We start from the raw sequence: 18,917 nt of genomic DNA, 5'->3' as shown, positions 1-18,917 counted from the left end.
CTTGTCAGTCCCATCTCTCTAGAAAGCACCTAATGTCCTCTCATCCCTTTTAAGTGTCTTGTTTTTTTCTATTCCTGAACGTTGCTGTTTTGCAATGAACTGTTTTCAGTTCTTTCTCCAGGCCCCTTTCCCATGCCAGTCTGGGTAGTGGTTTGCAGGTCTTCTCCCAACCTCTCTCCATACCGAAGATGAGAATGAACCACTTCAAAAACCCCAGAAGCAAAGGGACATTTCAGGGACTACAGAAAGTGTCATCAGGCCTGTCCATGTTATATGTGCCCTTTGGGGGAGGCAACCAAAGCCTCACGTTCAGCGGGGTTAAGGTCTGAACCCCTTCCTGGGGCAGTGCGAGCACCGGTGTTTGCTCGTGCATCCTTCACTGCGCTGCATTGGGGCAAGCGCAGCGGGCGCTTGGTGCTGCATGGGGCAAGCCCCGAGGATGAGCGTGTCCGCACGCTCGGAGCCCTGCCAGGGCCTGGGCAGCCACAACCGCTCCCGGCACGGCTGTGAGCTGGAAGGAAGCGGCACAAATGAACCCCAGACCTCAGAAGCCTGCATTTTCTCAGGATCGATTTACGTTCCTTCCACCCCAAATTTGGGACTTGCACCTTTGTGAGAACTCCAGAATATCTGACGGGTGCTGTATCTTGTCAGTAGGTGCAAAGTTATGAATATTCAGTCTCATTTTTCCATCATCAGTCTCCCTTCATCGGTGAGAAATCCTAACAAAGGGATGGAGTCAGTGCCTTTAGTTCACTGCAGTTAATCCCAACAGAACTGGAAAGATATTTGAAAAACTCAGATCACTGAAAAAGATTCTTCCATGGAATTTTATTTTTTATTATGATGATTATTATTTTAACAAATGCAGCTAGGGAAGGGTCAGTCTTTTTGGAAAGGTGAGAATGCAGTACTCTTACCTTCTGCACCTGCAGGATTTCAGTTTTGCTGTGACAAAGTGACAAATCTGCAAAAATCTGAGGTACCCCCATGCATTCTCTCAGCATATTTCAAACCACAATAAGAAGGAAGAGGATGTAAATATTTGCTGAAATTCTGTATTCTGGGAGGGTACCAAGGGATCATTTGGATAATCTAAATTACAAGAGAAATCAGGGGAATAGCAAACGACATTGAAAGACTGAACTGCTAAACATGTTTCTTAACATGCACAAATTGCCCCCTGATTTCACAAGAAAAAGAAAACAAGCTCTACGCTGATTATTGTGTTAGATATTATTTCAGTTGCAGTGTCTGGAGGCCCCGTCAAGATCAGGACGTTACAAGCACGCAGTCGTGTTCCTCTCCTCGGAGAGTTTGCATGAATTTTGACCTAAGCAGGATAGTTTCATGCATGAGATCAACAGCTCCCACCATTTTGTGCTGGCTGAGGGTGAAGTTTGGTTTACCTGTTGTGCACCCTTTTCTTTCAGTGCCTCCACCCCCTTGGTTGAGAACCTCTGCTCTTGTCTCAAAAATAAAACCCGCTGGATTTCTCTCTCCTAGACGTCTGTATGAAACACGTCCCCCAGGTGGGTGCTCACTGCAAGGCTCCCATGGGTCCCCCCATAGCCAGTGTTGGGCAATGTGTGGAGCAGCTCTAGGGACACATCTGCCCCCACGGCTCCAGGGCCCCATCGGACTGTGCCAGGTGACACCTTCTCTGGGGCGAGTATGGGAGGGCCACAGGGTCTGCTCGGAGCCCGTTGCTCCCCATGTTCCTCCTGGACGTGTGCTGGGTTTTTCCTTGCCATGCACCATAGACCTCCCCATGAAATGGACTCAACGCTCTGCACATGTGTCCAAGGCAAGAGCTCCCACCAGCAGGGCCAGCAGGTCTGAGGATCGTCCCAGTTTTGCCTTGTTTACCCTTCTCTTTAATAACACAGATGGTTTTAATAGTTCTCTGCGTTCGCCCCCAGTTCTTCCTCCAAGTCCGTAGCCTGTTTAATGCTTTCGTCTAAGTGATGGCTTTGTCATTTAATCTCATTAAAACTTCTCTCCATTGAACTCCGTGAGCTGCTTATCAGACCGTAAGCCTCATCTACCATTTGTAATTAATTTGTTCTGTGCCTCCTACAGTTTGGCATCGTTAGATAATGGCATCGTTCTCAAGGTCACTGATACGCAGCATGAGGTAAACACCGCTGGCTCTGGTGCTAACTACCCTCATAGCCTCCTCCTTCCTCCTCTCTTGGCTACTCAGTCTGATTTTATTGACAGTTTTCTCCCCCTCCCTGAGCTAATTTCTAATGCAGTTCTGCTGCTTCCTGCCCAGTGTCCTCCACTATGTGACTCTGCAAATCAATCTCTTGCACCAGCTGGCAGCAAATGTTTCCCTGCTATCCCCCCAAACTCACCTGCACTTGTTTTCTGCTCATCATGGTTCATTCATCCAAGGGTTTAGGAACACTGTCCTCGCTTTGCTGAGCTGCACATAGTAAGTGGCTTCCTCCCCAATGGCATGCATAGAACTAAGCCATAAACTGCTCTGGTGAAGGAAGAAAGCAAAGTGAAAAGGAAGAATGAGGTGAAAACCAGCCCAAGACTTCCCTGCTCCCTGTGGTTCCCTCTGTGCTATGGCTGCACTGGAGCCTGTGCCTCCAGTTTGGGTAGAGAGGCATTTCTGCAGGGGTCTGCTGCCTTAAAGCCTTTTTTTAGCAGTGAATTTCAGGATAGAAAGGGCAAGAATTCTACTCTTGCTGATATTGGCCATTTGTTTGCTGGGATTTTTGGCCTGGAGTTATCTGCATGCTCATCACACCTCTCCACAGCTGTCCTACCACAATCTTGCTTTTGCCTAGTAGTAACCATAAACATTGCAGCTGTTGCTGGAGTTTGTTCCCCTTTGCAATCACCTCTTCCCCGGAACCAGCAGGAAATCAAAGCTGAAGCCCTTTGTGCTCCCCAGTAGATTTATTCTCATCTCCTATCTTTCCATGTTTGCATGTTGTAGTTGACCAACTCCAGTTGATCTGACCCATCTTCTCTGTCTTTGCTGCTTCGCTCCTAAAAGTCCTCTGCTAAACTTAAGTAATAGATTCACACGGAGTATCATTAGACCATGGGTATCAGTAGTCAATGCTGTATTGATCACAGTAGTCAGAAATTCAGCATTCAGGCAGCTATAATCAACAGCTCCCAATCCATTTCACAGAGCTGCACAAAGGAAATCTCACCAGCAGTGAAAGTTCAAGTTTCTTTTCCCTCTCAACTGGGTCTGCAAATATCCTTTGTAATTGCTAGTTTTTATTAGTAGACCTATTTTTCCCCCTAATACCCTAGAAAGGAAAAACAAAACTGGAGAGAAGTCCTGCTGCCCTTGGGAGACACCAGACTGCTACAAAATGGGCACGTTGTCCTCTGCAGCGGGGGCAAACGCAGGACGGATTTTGTTTGCTCGTGTCACTGCCACGCACAGGATGGCCCTGCTACCTTGGTGGGTGCGAGCACCAGGCGCTTGGGTAGGCTCAGCTCCAGAACAGCTGCCTTTGAGTTGTTGTCTGCAACGTTTTGGGTGTGAAAAGCAGCTCTTACCTAAGGAGAAGGTAGGGAGATGGGGCCAAACTCTTCTCCATGGTGGCCAGTGACAGGACAAGGGGTAATGAGTACAAGTTGAAACCCAGGAAGTTCCATCTCCATGTGAGGAAGAGCTTCTTTCCTGTGAGGGTGCCAGTCCTGGCACAGGCTGCTCAGAGAGGCTGTGGAGGCTCCTTCTCTGGAGATCTTCCAACCTGCCTGGATGCCACCCTGTGCTCTGGGTGTCCCTGCTGGAGCAGGGGGCTGGACTAGGTGATCCCTAGAGGTCCCTTCCGACCTCAACCATTCTGGGGTTCTGTCTCTGACTCCGTGGCACAAAGACAATTGGCAATAGGCTTGCAAACTGCTAGGAACTGGATATAGTGTTTGAACATAGTTCTGTCTAAAGATGCTGGCTAATAGGGTAACTTTGTGTTTAAGCTTATAGTCCTGCACAGAGAGTTTCTGCTCCAGGGACTTGTTAAAAAGACTGACTTCAGGCAGCTGAGCCCTGAGAGCAGCACCAGGTTTGCATCGACCGATAAACTCTTCATTTTTCAGCAAGGCAAGTCATTATTTCAGTCTGTCTCTGCAACACTCTCCTCCAAAGCATGCTGAAAAAAAAAATAATCCATTTATGTAACTCCCTTTGTGCTGTGCTGCCATTCTCTCTGCTCACACAGTCACTACGCTGATGTGATCAACAAAAGCGCAGGAATCATCTTATTGGGCGCAACACCCATCTGCTCCGGGAATGAGCCCGAGCAAAACTGCCTTCAGCTGTGATGTGTTTGGTCCCCGGGCCCTAAAATCCCCAGCACAACCCTGAGTATCAGATATCTACCATCAAAAGGCTTTTTTTTTTTTTCATTTCAATTTTCTTTTATTTTTAATGATCCATTTGTCTCTTCAGACTCGGGAGCAGGCAGCGCAGTCGGCTCTGATTCGCAGCCGCGGGCTGCCCGTCCCCTCCTCTGCTTCCATGGAAACACGTGTTGGATAAGGGGAAACCAAGCAGAGACTTAAAGAGATGATTCCCAAAATACATGCTGCTCCTCCAATTGCCTCCTGCTTGCACAAAACACGGGATGAGGGGGAAACCTCTTTGGGGGGCAATTTCTAGAGGTGCTTGGCTGGTACTTCTCCTCTTTTAGATCACTAGGACCCTTTGGGTCTTCAAAGTGATGGATGCACCAGAATGTCACCCCTTTAATTCCTGGCTTGAAGTCATCTTCCCTGATGGCTATTTTGAGTCTTTTCTTGTCTCCTGAAGCCACTTGGACCAATCCCTGCTGCCTTCTCCTTTCCCCTCTTGATCATGTGCGTGTTTTGAGGCTCACTGAGTATTTCAGAGCTGCCTTGGAAAGATGGGAAGGGACCCATGAGCAGCAGCGTTTTCTCATCCTCCATCACTTGCAAAGCGTTCAGATTTTGAAGGCTGCTTCTGAGGGTAACGTGAAGCAGCAACGTGAGGGTAAAAGGAGCAGAAACCTCTCTCAAAGCAAAGAAAACCGTCTGTCACGTTTCCAAGGCCAGGAAGCCTTGGCCTCGCAGCAAAGCCCAAGCTGAGGCACGCAGAGGTACAAACAAACATCGTTCTGTGGTGTTGGGCAGCCCTGCGAGATCCGAGTAACGATGGGAGCTCGTTGTTTATCATTTTGCTTTGGGGAAAGGTGCTGAAGGGCTTCAGACACTGCAGATGTGCAAAGCGATGGGCACGGATACGTGCTGGCTAATTGGGAGGCCAAAACCCACGGTGCTGGGCTGAGCAGACGGGCGAGGAGAGGGGGACGGGGCTGCTCTGCCTCCCAGCACTGCATGGGGGTCTCGCCGCGGCTCCGGAGCGGGGCCGGATCCCGCAGCCCCAGGCTCTGCTTCTCGTTGTGCCCCCCTCACTGGAGCATGTGGGAACGGGCAGCAGTTCCCCCCTTCCCCAGATAAGTAGGTCTCGCCTGCAGGGTTGCAACCTGCAGCAAACAAGTGCCTGCCGAGCACCCCGGCTATATTTATCCGCATCTCAGCAGCTGCGGTTCGTGGGAAACTTTGATCACTTCAGACGTCTGGCAACCTGGAAAGAAAGAGCAAGAAAAGAAAACAAACAGTTAGAAAACAAGGGTTTTGGAAGTGAGTATTGTTTCCAAAACGAAGGTCACCCTCATCTCTCGTGGCTCCAGCACCGGACAAGCTCATCTAGAGAGGGCCACGGTCTCCCGGCCTCGAGTTTTCCCGCTGCGGAACTGGGGGCTCTCGGATTGAGGTTTCCAGAGCCCAAACCCACAGGTGTTGGGAGCCCATCAGGGCTCAAAACCCTGCCAGGGGTTCAGCAGCAGCTTGGATATCCTGTGAAAAATGAGGTTCCTCCAAAACAGTGTGCTGTATTTTGCTTTTGTTATTATTTTTTAATCAGATGGTATTTAAAGAAGTTGTGATTTTCTTGGGTTTAAATGTAATCTAAAAGTAATGTCTTGCCACTGTAAGACATTACCAATGTCTGACGTTTTCTCTCTGATTCTTTTGCAAGATATTAATTTTAAGTACCCGGCACATGATATGCAAGAGCCTTAGATGAGACATAGGGATATTGTGCTTTTGTTTCCTACCTGCCTGGATATTTTTACTTAGAATCAGGTATCTGACACAGCTACCAGTACACAGGGATGTTTGGTGGCACTTGGCCAGAGATTTTCAGGAACACTTCAAATTCTTGAACGTTTGCAAGGACTGAAACTCATAGGGAAAGCAGTTCAAACCTCCCGGCAGACCTTTTGCAATGCTTGCCCAGTCCTAGTTACCTCCAGTTACCTAGGCAGTGCTCTAGGCTGAGGCTTATTTCTGCATCCCTCCATACCTATAGCATAGCTCTGAAATTACCATTCCTGCTGCTGGATCCCTGCCCCATCCATTACCAAAGCAGAGTGGTGGAATGTCCTGCAGTACGAGGAAAACATTTCCCCTAATTCAGTTTTGCCCAATGAACTTTCCTGCTGCTTCTTAATTGATAAAGATGTCAAAATAATCCCGTTTAAATCTCGTTTTAAACATGTACTTCAGTTTGCTCTGCCTCCTGTTCCACTGAGTGCAACCCTCCTCGTGGAAGCCTTGGAGAGCATCAGGGTTAAATATTTGGACATATCTGGGAGCTGAGGCTTCCATGGAGTAACAGATACTTTCTTCCTGCTCTTTTACATTTAGAGACACATTTGGGGACATTCACTTTGCTTCCCTACAGGAGGCAGGTGCTCTGCCTGGTCCTGCTCCTTCACCTTTTGCCTTTTCTGGGAAATCACTCCTTTTATTTTAGAGTTTTATTCTTCTGAGATGGACCTGGGTCCATCTCTGGTGGCAGCTGCCACGGTGATGGTGACCTCTGCCATAAAGTCACTTATGGCCCTTGAAGGGGAAAATGTTGAGGTGCCCCAAAGGGTGAGCCCTGCTTGGCTGATACTGAGTTTCAATAACAAATTCTGCTCTCTGTACTCTTAATATCTTACTCTATTCATTTTTTTCCATCATATTACAGCACTGCCTAAGATATTACTGCATCCCTCTCTGCAACTCATATTTTTTAATGAATTCGTTGCGACAGGGCTGAGAGGAGAGGAGCCGTCCCCGTTTTGCAGTGGGGAACTGGAGACAAGAGGCTTTCCTCACATCCACAGCCATCCCAGGGCTCAGGGCCTGCCCTTTTTGGGGGGGAGCAATCAGGTAAATGGATATTTCAGTCAAAACTTTTGGGGGTTTCATGGTGATATCATGCAGCTCTGAATTCAGTAGGCCTTCTAGTTTGGTCTTCTAAACTCAGGGTCATCTTGCTCATGTATGTTTAATCCTGTGGCCTTCGGAAGGAGAAGCGAAATTCCTTTTTTATCTATTTTTTTCCAGATACTCAGATCCAGGAATCTGTTTTTTCTGCTTTCCTCCTTGTCACCATTTTCACATATGCGCGTATCGAATACCGGGTTGTAAAGGCGACTGGTGGAGGTCCCTGATGGGCTGTTCTTCCCGGTCGTGTCCTGAAATACCCCCCGTATTTATTTACCTGTGCATTTCCCCAGCAAATGCAATTCCGACCGCTTTCCTGGCAACACTTTTGATGCATCATTTCCTGATCTCCTTCCTTTTCCCCTAGGGGCCCATAACAACATGGAGAAGCCAGAGCACTATCTTCACCATCCAGAGGGGTTTCCTGGACACGGTTCTTGGCTTGGCTTTCACCAGAGCCTGGATCACGCTCTGTCTTTGCCGTCAGCCTCGTACTGACAGTCATGCTTTACATGTATTTTAAAGTATTTACAGTATTTTAAATCCTTCACTACTGCGTTTTGTCCCCCCTTAGCCCACACTAAGGCGGTTCTCTGTAAGAACCGCGCGCTGCGGCACTGCAGCCCCCGAGCCGCGCTCCCCGGTGCGGGGAGGCCGTCACGCCACCACCCAGCCCATCTCCTCCTTCTCCGGCCACGCGTTTCTCCGGACGAGCCCTCCCTTTCGCTCACAGGCACCTCTGCCATGTTGTTATGTGCCGGGAAAAGCGGTGGTTGCCATGGCGATCGTGGGCCTTGCCTGTGCCCTGCGCCATGGGGGAATCCGCCCTCCCGGCCCTGTGGTGGGACAGGCACAGGGAGACACCGGGGTGTCGAGGCTGAGGGTCTCTGAGCTTTTCTTGGAGGGGCTGCGAGACAACAACTTGTAGGGGAGCAGGGATGGGGCCTGGTCTCCCCCGGGTTGCTCTACACAGCCTGGTTTGGTCCAGCGGAAGGGTGCAGGAAGCAAGGAGATGGTGGAAACAGGGCAAACAGGAGCCCTGTGACCCCCCTGAGTCACCCCGGCTGCCCACGAGGCCGGTGGCTCCACTGCAGAAGCAGCCTCAGTCCCTTGAGCCTCTGCCCACAGGCTGTTGGTTTAACCCTGAGCCCAAGTGCCCCAGCCCCTGAATCAGCACTCGGAGCTCCCAAATTTGGGCCGGATAGCCATTTCCAAAGGGAAAGCAGTCCCGGTTCTTTAGAGTCTTCCTTGATCTCCAGTGCTGTAGGAACAAGAGCCTTCAACGCTCACATGCCAGACGTGCTGTGAGGATGCAGGAGGCTCCCTCACTGGCGTGGTGGGATGTTATGCTGGGTGCTGCAGAAGTAAAGCCAAAAAGCAGATGGTGCCCCAAATTTAAGTAGACCAAGCAGACCCAGAGCCCCAAGAAATATGATTCCCAAAGTCACACAGGAAGCCTGTGGCGGGTAGAACTGAAAACGGCTCTCCTGAGGCCCAGCCACACTGTGGTCTTGGGACTGCTTTTCCTCTTGTCTTCCAGACCATTATGAAGATCAGTTAATGAAATGGGATTACTGATGCCAGCTGCAATATCAGCACCGCTGTAAGGGTGACAAATTTGGCAGCATAGGCTGAAAAGTGGCAGTCCTGAAACTGGGGATAGGTTGGGAGTGCTGCAATGCAAGTACTTTAAGAAGTGCTCCAGCACGGAAATGTCAGACAGACTTGTGGGGTCTTGGGAGCCTCACCAGCCCTATCTTAAAGAAGGAGTGAAAATGTACCAGCTACAACCCCCAAAGGAGAGAAACACCCAATTTTAAGGTTTCCACTGTTTGAATGCAGTCCCACTGGAAGGAATCAAAAGACTTTTCTAGGTCAATGGCAGGAACAGAGCCTTCATTTTTATTATTCTTACAGTTCAAAAATAACATTAAAGAACCAGAAGAAATTATCCACCACTGAAGAGCCAGGAGCAAATCCAGATCGGATCTCACCTGCTGTCAGCTGCTTTGGTTAATGAGCTCAAATGGGATTGTGAAAGTGCCTGATATCTCTAGAATGGCCAGAGAAGAGGATCTTTGTCAAGCTCGGGTTCCTGAGGTGAGGACTCCCTGCTTACAGCATCTTTGCTCCAGGTCCTATCTACCTCATGCCACGTGAAGGTGAAGTGGCTACACGGCGTCTAGATCCCACCAGTTTTCATTGGCAAGAAGAAATAGGTAGTTCTGGCTTCTGCAGGACACGCAGCGTAACTGAAAGCTGATGTCCTTCATCCTGAAGCACTGGAATGGAAAATTGCTTTCTAATAGTAGGCCCAGCTTTAGGATTTCACACAAAATGGCTCATTTACTAGGACTCAAAGGCCTCCTCGTTCCCAGGAAGGGAAGCAAGTGCTAATTTCACCTGATTCGATTCCTTCCCCCACTCATTTGACTCATATCACATGGTTGTCACCTAAGACTCATGATAAGCTGAAGCTTTTGAGCAAAAGTGCTCATGAAAAACACTTCTGCTGAGCAGAAAGTGAAACAGAGGCAGCTGAGCAGAAGCTTAGCAACACATCTCAAAACATAGTTCTCGTCCCTGTGAACAACCCAAATATTTTGACTGATAATTTTTAAAAAATCTTATAAACCCAGGCATTTCAAGACTTTTAAAAGGAATTGCAAGGAAGCTAGAACACTATGTGATGTTATATGCTGGGACATAGGATTTCTTTTCTTAGGAGTACTAGATCCAGACTTAAATTGCATCAGGCTAGGACACTGTTGTCTTTTTACCAGTTTATTGATTCTTTCTATGGCCTAAGGACATGAGAAATAAAGTAATTCACTGTTGTCTTACATCCCTAAGGCCTCAAAGGTGCAAGGCAAGAGGCAGCGAGGACAGAGCTGTCTGTGTCACCTAGACTGTGGACAGTGATGGACCTGCAATGGCCTTTGGTGTCTCTCAGGCTGGTCTAGCTCATGCAGAGCTGATCTCCAGCCCTGGAAAACATGTTGTGCAAGAGTCAGCGCAGGAGAGCACGAAGGGACTAGATGGGCCCCATCTGCCCATCGCTGGGTTATTGACAGCCTCAGCACTGAAATGTAATTGCTGGCTGCCCTTGGGTTGCAGGACTCCGGCAAGAAATGTCCACTGCTTTTCAAAGCTTTGAAACATATTAATGCAACATCTAAAATAGCATCCCCTCTATTTTTGCTGCTATTACTGAGAATGTATTAGCTAGGAACAATACCCGATGACCATCCTTAGGGTGGTTGTTTGCATAAAGTGCCAAGTGTCGGGATCCTGCAGCCCTGAGCTGCAGACCTGGTGCTGTCATAGAATCACAGAATCATAGAATGCTTAGGGTTGGAAGGGACCTCTAGAGATCATGTAGTCCAATCCCCCTGCACACGCAGGGACACCTAGAGCACGTGGCACAGGACTGCATCCAAGCGGGTTTTGAAGATCTCCAGAGAAGGAGACTCCACAACCTCTCTGGGCAGCCTGTTCCAGGGCTCTGTCACCCTCACTGTTAAGAAATTTTTCCTTAAGTTCCTATGGAATTTTTGATGTTTCAGTTTCCGGCCATTTCCTCTAGTCCTATCAGTGGCCAGCACTGAAAAGAGACCATCCCCGTCCTCTGCACTCCCTCCCTTGAGGTATTTATATACACTGATTAGATCCCCTCTCAGCCTTCTCTTCTCCAGGCTGAACAGGCCCAGCTCCCTCAGCCTCTCCTCATAGGGCAGATGTTCCAGGCCCCTGATCATCCTTGTAGCCCTGCGCTGGACTCTCTCCAGCAGCTCCACATCCCTCTTGTACTGTGGAGCCCAGAACTGGACACAGTACTCCACTGTCCTCAGTGTGCCCCACACAGCGTTGGCATGGAGTGATGTAGAGCTCCGTTCTGAAGAAAATAATCATTTGGAAGGGTCTTCTGCACTCAGAGCAGAACTGGCGATGATTTTAGCTCCATCTCTGAACTTCTTGACATTAAATATTCTTTGAATGATGGTTTCTCCCCGTGCCCTTCAGCAGGGCTGTTCAATGACAGCCCTGCAGTTAAGGGCAGTGTGGGATCCTCTTGTGCTGGGATGTACTGGATGCTTCGAAGCCCCTCCGGACTGTCAGGTGGTTTCAAGTACATTTACCTAAAGACCCTTAAATGCTGCTACCTCTGACTAATTGCTAATTTTGCTTGTAGAAAAACATTTCTTATCAATGATCATACTAGCTCTGGATCCATGTGTTACTGGCAGGGATTTTGTTCAAGTTTTTGTGCAGCTTAAAGCTGGGCTCTGCCTGTGTCCATTGCCTGGCCCAGCTCTGGGAAGCTCCACTAGATAAGTTATTGTAGGCTGGAAGAGGTTCTTACCCCATTCTCCCCTTATAAATAGGTTCATCTCTTAGCTCCACTTCTGTTCCAGCTCTGGCGTGAATGTACTGTTCTTGTTAGGACCAACAAAACCACGGGTTTTAGTTCTGCATTAAAATAGCTCTGAAGTGGTGTGAGAGGACCCAAATACATGGGCCAGACCTGAAGAGATACTTCTGGAAAATGGTCAATGTGCCATCACTGCGGGCCTCACCGATGGGCCAATTTGGAGGCATCTTTGGTTCTTTCCAGGGACTCCAGGATTTAGCAGCTCCCTCGTGGGAACGTGCTGCTTTATATGCACTGCCTGTGAAATTCCTTGTTCGATGGATCGGAGCTGGAGTCAGCACGCAGGGCAAAAAGCATCAATGTTTCCCTTCCCAAAGCATCAAGGCACCTTCTGCTCTCGCAAAGCATCTAAACCAGTCAGTCCTCAGTGAGAAACCAACCCGTGCCGGGTCACTCTTCCCTTTCTCATCAAGCCAGCAAGCTGCCCAAATCATCAACACTCATAACACTGTTTGCAGCTTGTTCAATCTTCCTCTACGCAATGCCAGTTGAAGCCACTTATGCACCAATTAGTTAATTATTTCCCTGTTAGGGCTGCAGATGGTGGATCTGAGCCTAGATGGAGCGAGTCTTCGGAGGAATTTCACAAAATGGTTTTGAAACATCAACAGTGGCTTTTGGTCTTAGCATTGCCAGCCAAGCTTCCTAGGTAAAGGTTAAGATCTAACTTAAATTCTGTCTTTGTTCCATGAGATGAGTTACCTGAGGGAAGGATGAGTGACCTGCTGCTGCCAGGTGGAGGAGATCTCTGTTAACGGAGGCATCAGATGCCTCTGATTTGGGGGTCAAAAAGAGCAGAAGAGGTTTAAACTCAGTTCCTCGTGCTGATGTGTATGTGGCTGCCTGTGTCCGTTTTCATAAAATACAACTAGGCTCAATATAATGTAGCTAAAGGGAAAATATTTAATGTGATAACATGACCTAAAGGATTAAATACAGCTCCCAGTTGTGGTCACGGGGCAGATGGTGACTTGGCTGGGGCTGAGATGCTGAATTTTCGGTCACTTTTTGTGAAATGGGGTGACTTCTATGGGAGACTTTTTGTGATGGGCAGAAAAAAAACCCAGAAAAGGCAACAGGATTGCATGAATCTGGGGCACCTTCTTCTCCAGTATTTGTCAAGTAAGTACCACGTAGACGGTGCTTAATACTGATACCAGAGGAGGAGGCTTTTAGTGGGTTCTTGATGGGGAAACTGAGGCAGGGGCCACGCGTAACGCGAGGGCCGATTGCTGGTGCAGGAACCCAACCTTCGGTGGCCTCTCCGAGCGCGCAGCCGCCGTCAGGACTCGTCCTGCCTTGCACAGACACCTGCTCTGCCCTCTCCTTGTGTCTCCGGGGTAGTTTTGGGGGAAAAACCAGCAAGGCAGGTGTAGCTCCAAAGCCAGGTCGTGCCCTGGCTTTTCTAGGGGGCATCAAAGCGGGGGGGGGGGGGGTGAGGGAGGAGACGAACCCCTTGTGAAAATAATAATAGAAAAAAAAAATAGAGAAAACACCAGATTTCATCACCCTCCCAAGAAATTTCTGGAAGGGGGATAACGGGAATAGTCACAACCATGGAGAAACGCCCCCTCCCCCAGCACCCCCCCAGTTTGTCCCATGTCCCCCCCTCCCGGCCAGGTCTCCTGTCGCCCCGGGAGGGCCGGGCGGGCGCGCGCGCAACCGCCGCGCTCATTTGCTGCAGTGGCGACCGCAGAGCGCGCGGGGGGGACGGGCCCTGCCTCCCTCTCCCCCCTCATCCCTTCTCCACCTCCAGCCCGGCCCCCCCTTCCCTCCTTTCCCTCCTTTCCCTCCCTCCCGCAGCCGCAGCGCGGAGCGGCAGCGCTGCCCGCCCGGCCCTGCTCGGGGGGTGCCCGCTCGGCCCGCAGCGCTCCGCGCCCCCCCGCCATGCAGGCGAGCGCCGACTCCTCCAGCATGGATTGCCTCTGGAGCAGCTGGAAAGGCCAGGGTAGGTGTCCTGCCCTGGGAACGGGCGAGGGCTGCAGCCTCGCTTCACCTGCGGGCGCTGCTTCCCCTGCCCGCCGCGGCCACATTTTATTTTTTTTTGAGGGAGGGTTGGAGACGAGAACCCCTTTAATTGTTATTTTTTTAGCAGATTTCTGCACCTGTTTCAGCCCCAAATCCCCCCCCCGAGCATCCCGCCTTGCAGGTCCCTGCCCCTCACCGCGCCGCAAAGAGCATCCGCCCTTGCGGCCAGCGGCGCCTTCCCGCATTTCTGCCTTTCGGGGGCCCTTAGCGAAGGGGGCGGCGGCTGCCGAGGGTCCGAGGCGGCGGTGAGGGGCGCATCCCCCCCCCCGGACACACCCAGGGCCCGCACAAAGAAAGCGGAGCCGCCGCAGCATCGCCGCCCGCTCCGCGCTGTGCAGGACAGCGCCCTTTAAATAATAATGATAATAGTGATAATAATAAAACGCTCTGCTGCTCTTTCGAGCTGCTCCGCGTGGAAATACGGGGCGGGGGGTTGGTGCGCATTTTGCGCGCTCCTTGCGCGGCTCCGTGTCGCTTCCCCGGCGCCTCGCTCCGCTCTGCAGCCATTTTTTTAAGGCGGTTTCAGGCTTCCCAGCGAGCGGCAGCCTTTGTGGGGTTGGTTTTCTTTTTTCTTTTTTTTTTTTTTTGGAGCTGGGGTGGGAGAAAGGCAGTGCTTGCGATGTTGCTCTGGGAGGCAGATTGCAGGGAAAGAGAAGGGAAAAAAAAATAGTGGGGGGAAAATAGTGGCACAGCCTGCTGTCTGCCTCAGGCTGAGCATGATGGCACGGCTTAATTTTAAAGTGCTTGTTTACTCCGGAGAGGCCGTGCGTGATGCGCTGCTCAGGGCAGCATCCCTGGGAGAGGCAGCATCTCGCTGCCGCTCCGGATGCTCCCTGGGCGGGAGCTCTGTAACCGCCGCCGGACGCGGCAGCAGCCGGAGACCTGCTCAGCTTTGGGGAGAGATTCAGGGGGACCCTTCGGGCAGACGCGGGGGTCCCCGCTGACCTTGCAGTTTCTGCAGGCTGAGTTGCAGAGGGTCTTCTCATGAGGACGAGTCCCTGGGAAGCCAACAGAGGCACCTGTTAAATGCTGGGCTCCAGCAGCTCCACGTGCCGAAACCAGGGGCCAGGGATCTCCGTAGGGTCCCGCGATTCATCCTGGGCATGGAGGAGCCACGAGCAAAGTTAGGGGCGTCTTTTCATGCAGCTTTGCACATCAGCTCCCGTGTTAGGTGGGGTTTTGTTTGCTGCTTTGCTCCTTTTGTCTGTTTTTCTGGTGATGGAAAAGGCTGATTCTGGTAAAATCATGAATGTGCTGAGTCAGTGATTGAACCTGCCCCTATTCCTGGCTGCGTCTTTGCCATTTTTATCAGAAAACGCTGTATTTGTTAATAAATATAAAACCAAGAGGACAACAAAGGGCATGATGCTCTTAATTAATAATTAATACCAAGAGTGAGCTTTCTTTCCTTTTGTGTGCCCCTTTTGGATACTAAGAAGTAGATCTGCTGAAAATTGAACGATACAAGATACCCAATGATGATCTGAAACAACAACAAAAAAAAAAACAGAAAAAAAAATCATCTGGAATAAAGCCCTTGCCTCGCTGCCACTCCTTTGCATATCTCTTTTCCTTGGGTGGTGCTTTCTGCTTTCAAAATGGTCCTGCAGAAAACACAGACTCGTCACAGGATATTGTTTCTGCCTGGAAAATTCTTTGATCAATCCCAGATAAAATGCAAAGGGATTTAAAAGTCAGAAGAATAAAGACTTTTTCATTGATTCTTTTAATATCTATTATTCATGCAGTCTCTGTGGCATCCCAGAATATCAGCTTTGTGAGAACCTGAAGCTTTATAATTTTGTCAGCTTCGTTAATTATCAGTGGAATTCTTGATTCCCTTCTAGAAACTTGCAGTCAGGCTGTGAGTCTAACAAATGTGGATATTGATCTCAGTAAATATTGAAAATAACAGGAAAGGTGGAAATACAAGGTTGATGTTAGCACAGCTTCCAATGAAGAAACGCTAAAGGTTGCAGTGAATTAAATCGCTGTTTTTCCCTTGCAGTATTTATGGTTGGGGTAGAACTGGGTGAGGATGCTGAGAAACTGCAGAGACTTTGGGTGGGGCTTTGGCTTTGCCAACTAATCCTTTGCAAGGAAGCAATTTCTGCTGCTATATCTCACTTAAAAACACTGCTGGGTGCGTTTTACCGACGTGTCCTGCAACTATAGCCTGATTAGGTTGATGGTAGATTTTGATATCGCCCCTTAGGGAGACCAGGAGGGTGATTCTCCTTTGCTGGACATAAGCTCCATTCAAAACGTTCTCACAGGGGCCTTGGGGAATCGCAGCCACGCTCCATGCTCACGTCTTCCCTCGTGGGGACGTGATGCGTCGACGTAGCCGGAGCCGACGAGCGGGTGCGGAGGCACCTGCCCAACGGGGACCCAGCTCGCAGGGCTTGGGCGACTTGGGGGACAGGAACTAGTTAAGGAGGTCTTGGCACCCTTATCCATGTTGTAATTACAATTTAGTGTGGGAAAGGGCTGTGGAAGTCATCGAATGCACTCAGCTTACATAACTCCCCTGGAGAAGTGTTTCTGGTGGCAGCTGTATCCAGAAATCTGGCTTCCTAGCTTGAGTATTGTAGCAACTGCTTTCTCAAGGGTGCTGAGAAACCATTGCAATGATTTGCTCTTGGCCACTTTGACTGATGGAGGTGTTCAATGGCAAAAATGCAGACGTGTGCTGTGAACGTATAGGTTTCCTGGCAATTCACACATCTGTCTAATGATGGCAGTTACCATGATAGCATAATTTCAGCCACTCCGTACCTTCAGTACTGAAAATATTGTGGATTGAGCTAGGATCAAACTGTCTTGCTTCAAATGAGCTCTCCCTCTCTGCAGTAGCTAAGGATCTGTCCCAGCAGTTGGGTCTTGTGCTGGACTTCAGTAGACCTAAAATCTTGGGACAAAGTCATCATCGCAAGCAACTTGTTAGCAAATATTTCCACAAAGCTACACTTCAAGTTATGGAGGATTAGTACTTTGGCTAGAATGGCACTTTGATGTCAACACTTTTGTTCTTCTGTCTCAGCTTGATGCTATCATGGTGTTACCAGAAGAGGAGGGATGGCCCTGATGCTCCCGAGCCTGGACAAATCGGGCCACTCGCATCAGAAACAAATCCCTCAGCCAGGTGCTTTGCAGGGAGTGGGTTTTAGCAAAAGGGGCCCAAAGGGGCTGGAGTTGGGCAGTTATGAATATGGATACATTGAAGACATGAATATGTCTGAGCTGATACCCCTCCATTTGCATAGGCAGAATCCCAAAAGGAGGAGGAGGTGGAGGAAGGAGGATGCCTTCCAAAGCACTCTAGTTAAACTTCTCTTCAGATGACTCCCTCCCTCAGTGAGGAAAATGAAGGCAGATTCAGGGCTCAGATCTCAAATTTGCTTTTTTTACCCTAATAATTTGTAGCCACATGATTTTTTTAAAAAAAAGAGAAGAAGATCTGTAAGATGAATGTCCCTTCTTTGTTCTAGAATGATCAATTTTTATTTAATAAATAAATTAATACTAGAGCCAAGAACTGAGCTAATACTCATGCCGCTGATGACAGGCAGTGGAAGTGAGGACGCTCATTCTTCAGAGCACACGTTTCTAGGTGTTCTTTAGTATCTGCAGGGCTCTAAATCATGCTTCCTTGTTATCACTGAGATGTTTCTCAAAATGCCAAGAGATTCAATCAAGGACATTGCCGTGAATGGCCATAGGATGCCAGACCAAGAGCTCAAATTCAGGGGCAAGCTCCCTCATGTTGTTGGGCTGCCACCACCCCCAAAACACCCTGGCCTGGTATCAAAAATCAGTGGGATTTTAATAGCTCTGCCAAAGTGTGCTTGGTACACCTGCTCTGTTATATCCGAAAGTAAATCTTTTGTTGCTTTAAAAAAAGATGTATTTTTTCATTGACAGAAAAAGGAGAACATTTCTCAAAAATTAGATTGTTTTAAGATGTTACTTGATAAGTAATTTGAAGTCCTGCAAGAGGATGATGAGGGTGATGCACTAACAACTGCAGACAGCATTGCAGGGGTCCTTTTGCTTTCATCGGATTTCTGGAGAATTTAACTCTTGAGTTTGCTTTGACATGGAGAGGGGATGCTCTTCCCATGTCGTATTGAATTCTGACACCTACAGGGTCTGAGCCATTAATGCGGAAAATTTCCAGTGTTTTAAAAAACGTCGGATGGAGTTAGGAAGGGTGTGGGCCTGGTTTTCTGATCAGGAGCAGCTCAGGACCATTCACATTTCCATAGCATCGCAGGTATTCAGGGGCTGCACTCGGGGGCGCCGTTTGCTGAGTTCAGGGGACAGCAAGAACGTCCTCTTGGCAAAGGCAGGCAGGGATACGTTTGCTGAGCTTTCCTTGGTCTACCCAAGTCCTCTCTAGTCCCTAAGGCAAACCTTTTTGTGTTCTGTTTTTATTTTTTAATGATCAATATGGGCACCGCTGATAGGATAAGGATCTTGGGGGTCTTGGAGGCAGGAGAAGGTGTGATCTGGAAGGCCTCCCAGATCAGACCTTCTGCAGGTGCTTTGTGTCAACACGCTGTGTGTAGTGTCTGCAGCTACGGCCTTAGCCTGTGTGGAACCATCTCTCTCTGAAACACCTGCTTGAGCAGTGGCACTCGCTGATGTGGGAGGGTTTGCCTCTTGTCTTGGTAGACCTGTTACTGAGATCACACGCCAAGCCAGGCACCAAAAACTGTTGTTCTGAAAGAGACTTTAAGCCCTCTGAGTTGCCCAATTCCCTGGTCCTATCCCTGCTCTGGGTCACCTTGCACCAAGGTGCGAGGAGCAAAGGGTTGAGTCTTGGGGAAGGTGGAAGGTAAAGTTATAAAGCTGGACCGAGGACAGGTTGCTCGTGGACATTGTTTAATGTGTAACAGGACGAAAGATGGAGAGCTCCCACATGGCTGGAGTTGAAGGATAAGGAGGGCTTTCTCATAAAGCAGAACAGATGATATATCTGCTGTTTATCACAGCAGTCTCCTGAAAGCACCAGGCTCCTCATTAGAGGTTGTATCCGTCTGTGTTACGTTTGAGTCGGATCCCTTGAGGGCAAGGGGGCAGCCACCACATTGGATCCTCTGCTGCAGAGAAGAGAACCTGGTCCTGCAGCCTGATACAGTGCCAGGGCATCACTAAAACTGCATTTTGCTCC

The 18,917-nt window shown here is 49.3% G+C and overlaps 1 protein-coding gene across 2 annotated transcripts in view; it reads left to right on the top strand.

Annotated features, from left to right (window-relative positions):
• Nucleotides 1-18,917, top strand: part of RTN1 (reticulon 1) — a 47,182-nt gene that overhangs the window by 17,605 nt on the left and 10,660 nt on the right. Inside the window, exon 1 of one of the 2 annotated variants that reach the window (XM_088539317.1) lies at nt 13,508-13,661. The exons of the other annotated variant lie outside the window; for it this stretch is intronic. Coding sequence (XP_088395443.1) covers nt 13,601-13,661 — 61 coding nt within the window. The 5' untranslated portion in view covers nt 13,508-13,600. Of the gene's footprint in view, nt 1-13,507; nt 13,662-18,917 lie in introns of those variants that run through there. 2 annotated transcript variants of the gene reach the window in all.

This window comes from Tinamus guttatus, unplaced genomic scaffold, assembly GCF_059628265.1.
Source record: "Tinamus guttatus ecotype Peru unplaced genomic scaffold, ASM5962826v1 Tinamus_guttatus_pri_ptg000048l, whole genome shotgun sequence".
Classification (NCBI taxonomy): domain Eukaryota; kingdom Metazoa; phylum Chordata; class Aves; order Tinamiformes; family Tinamidae; genus Tinamus; species Tinamus guttatus.
This window is presented reverse-complemented; position numbering and strand designations above follow the sequence as displayed.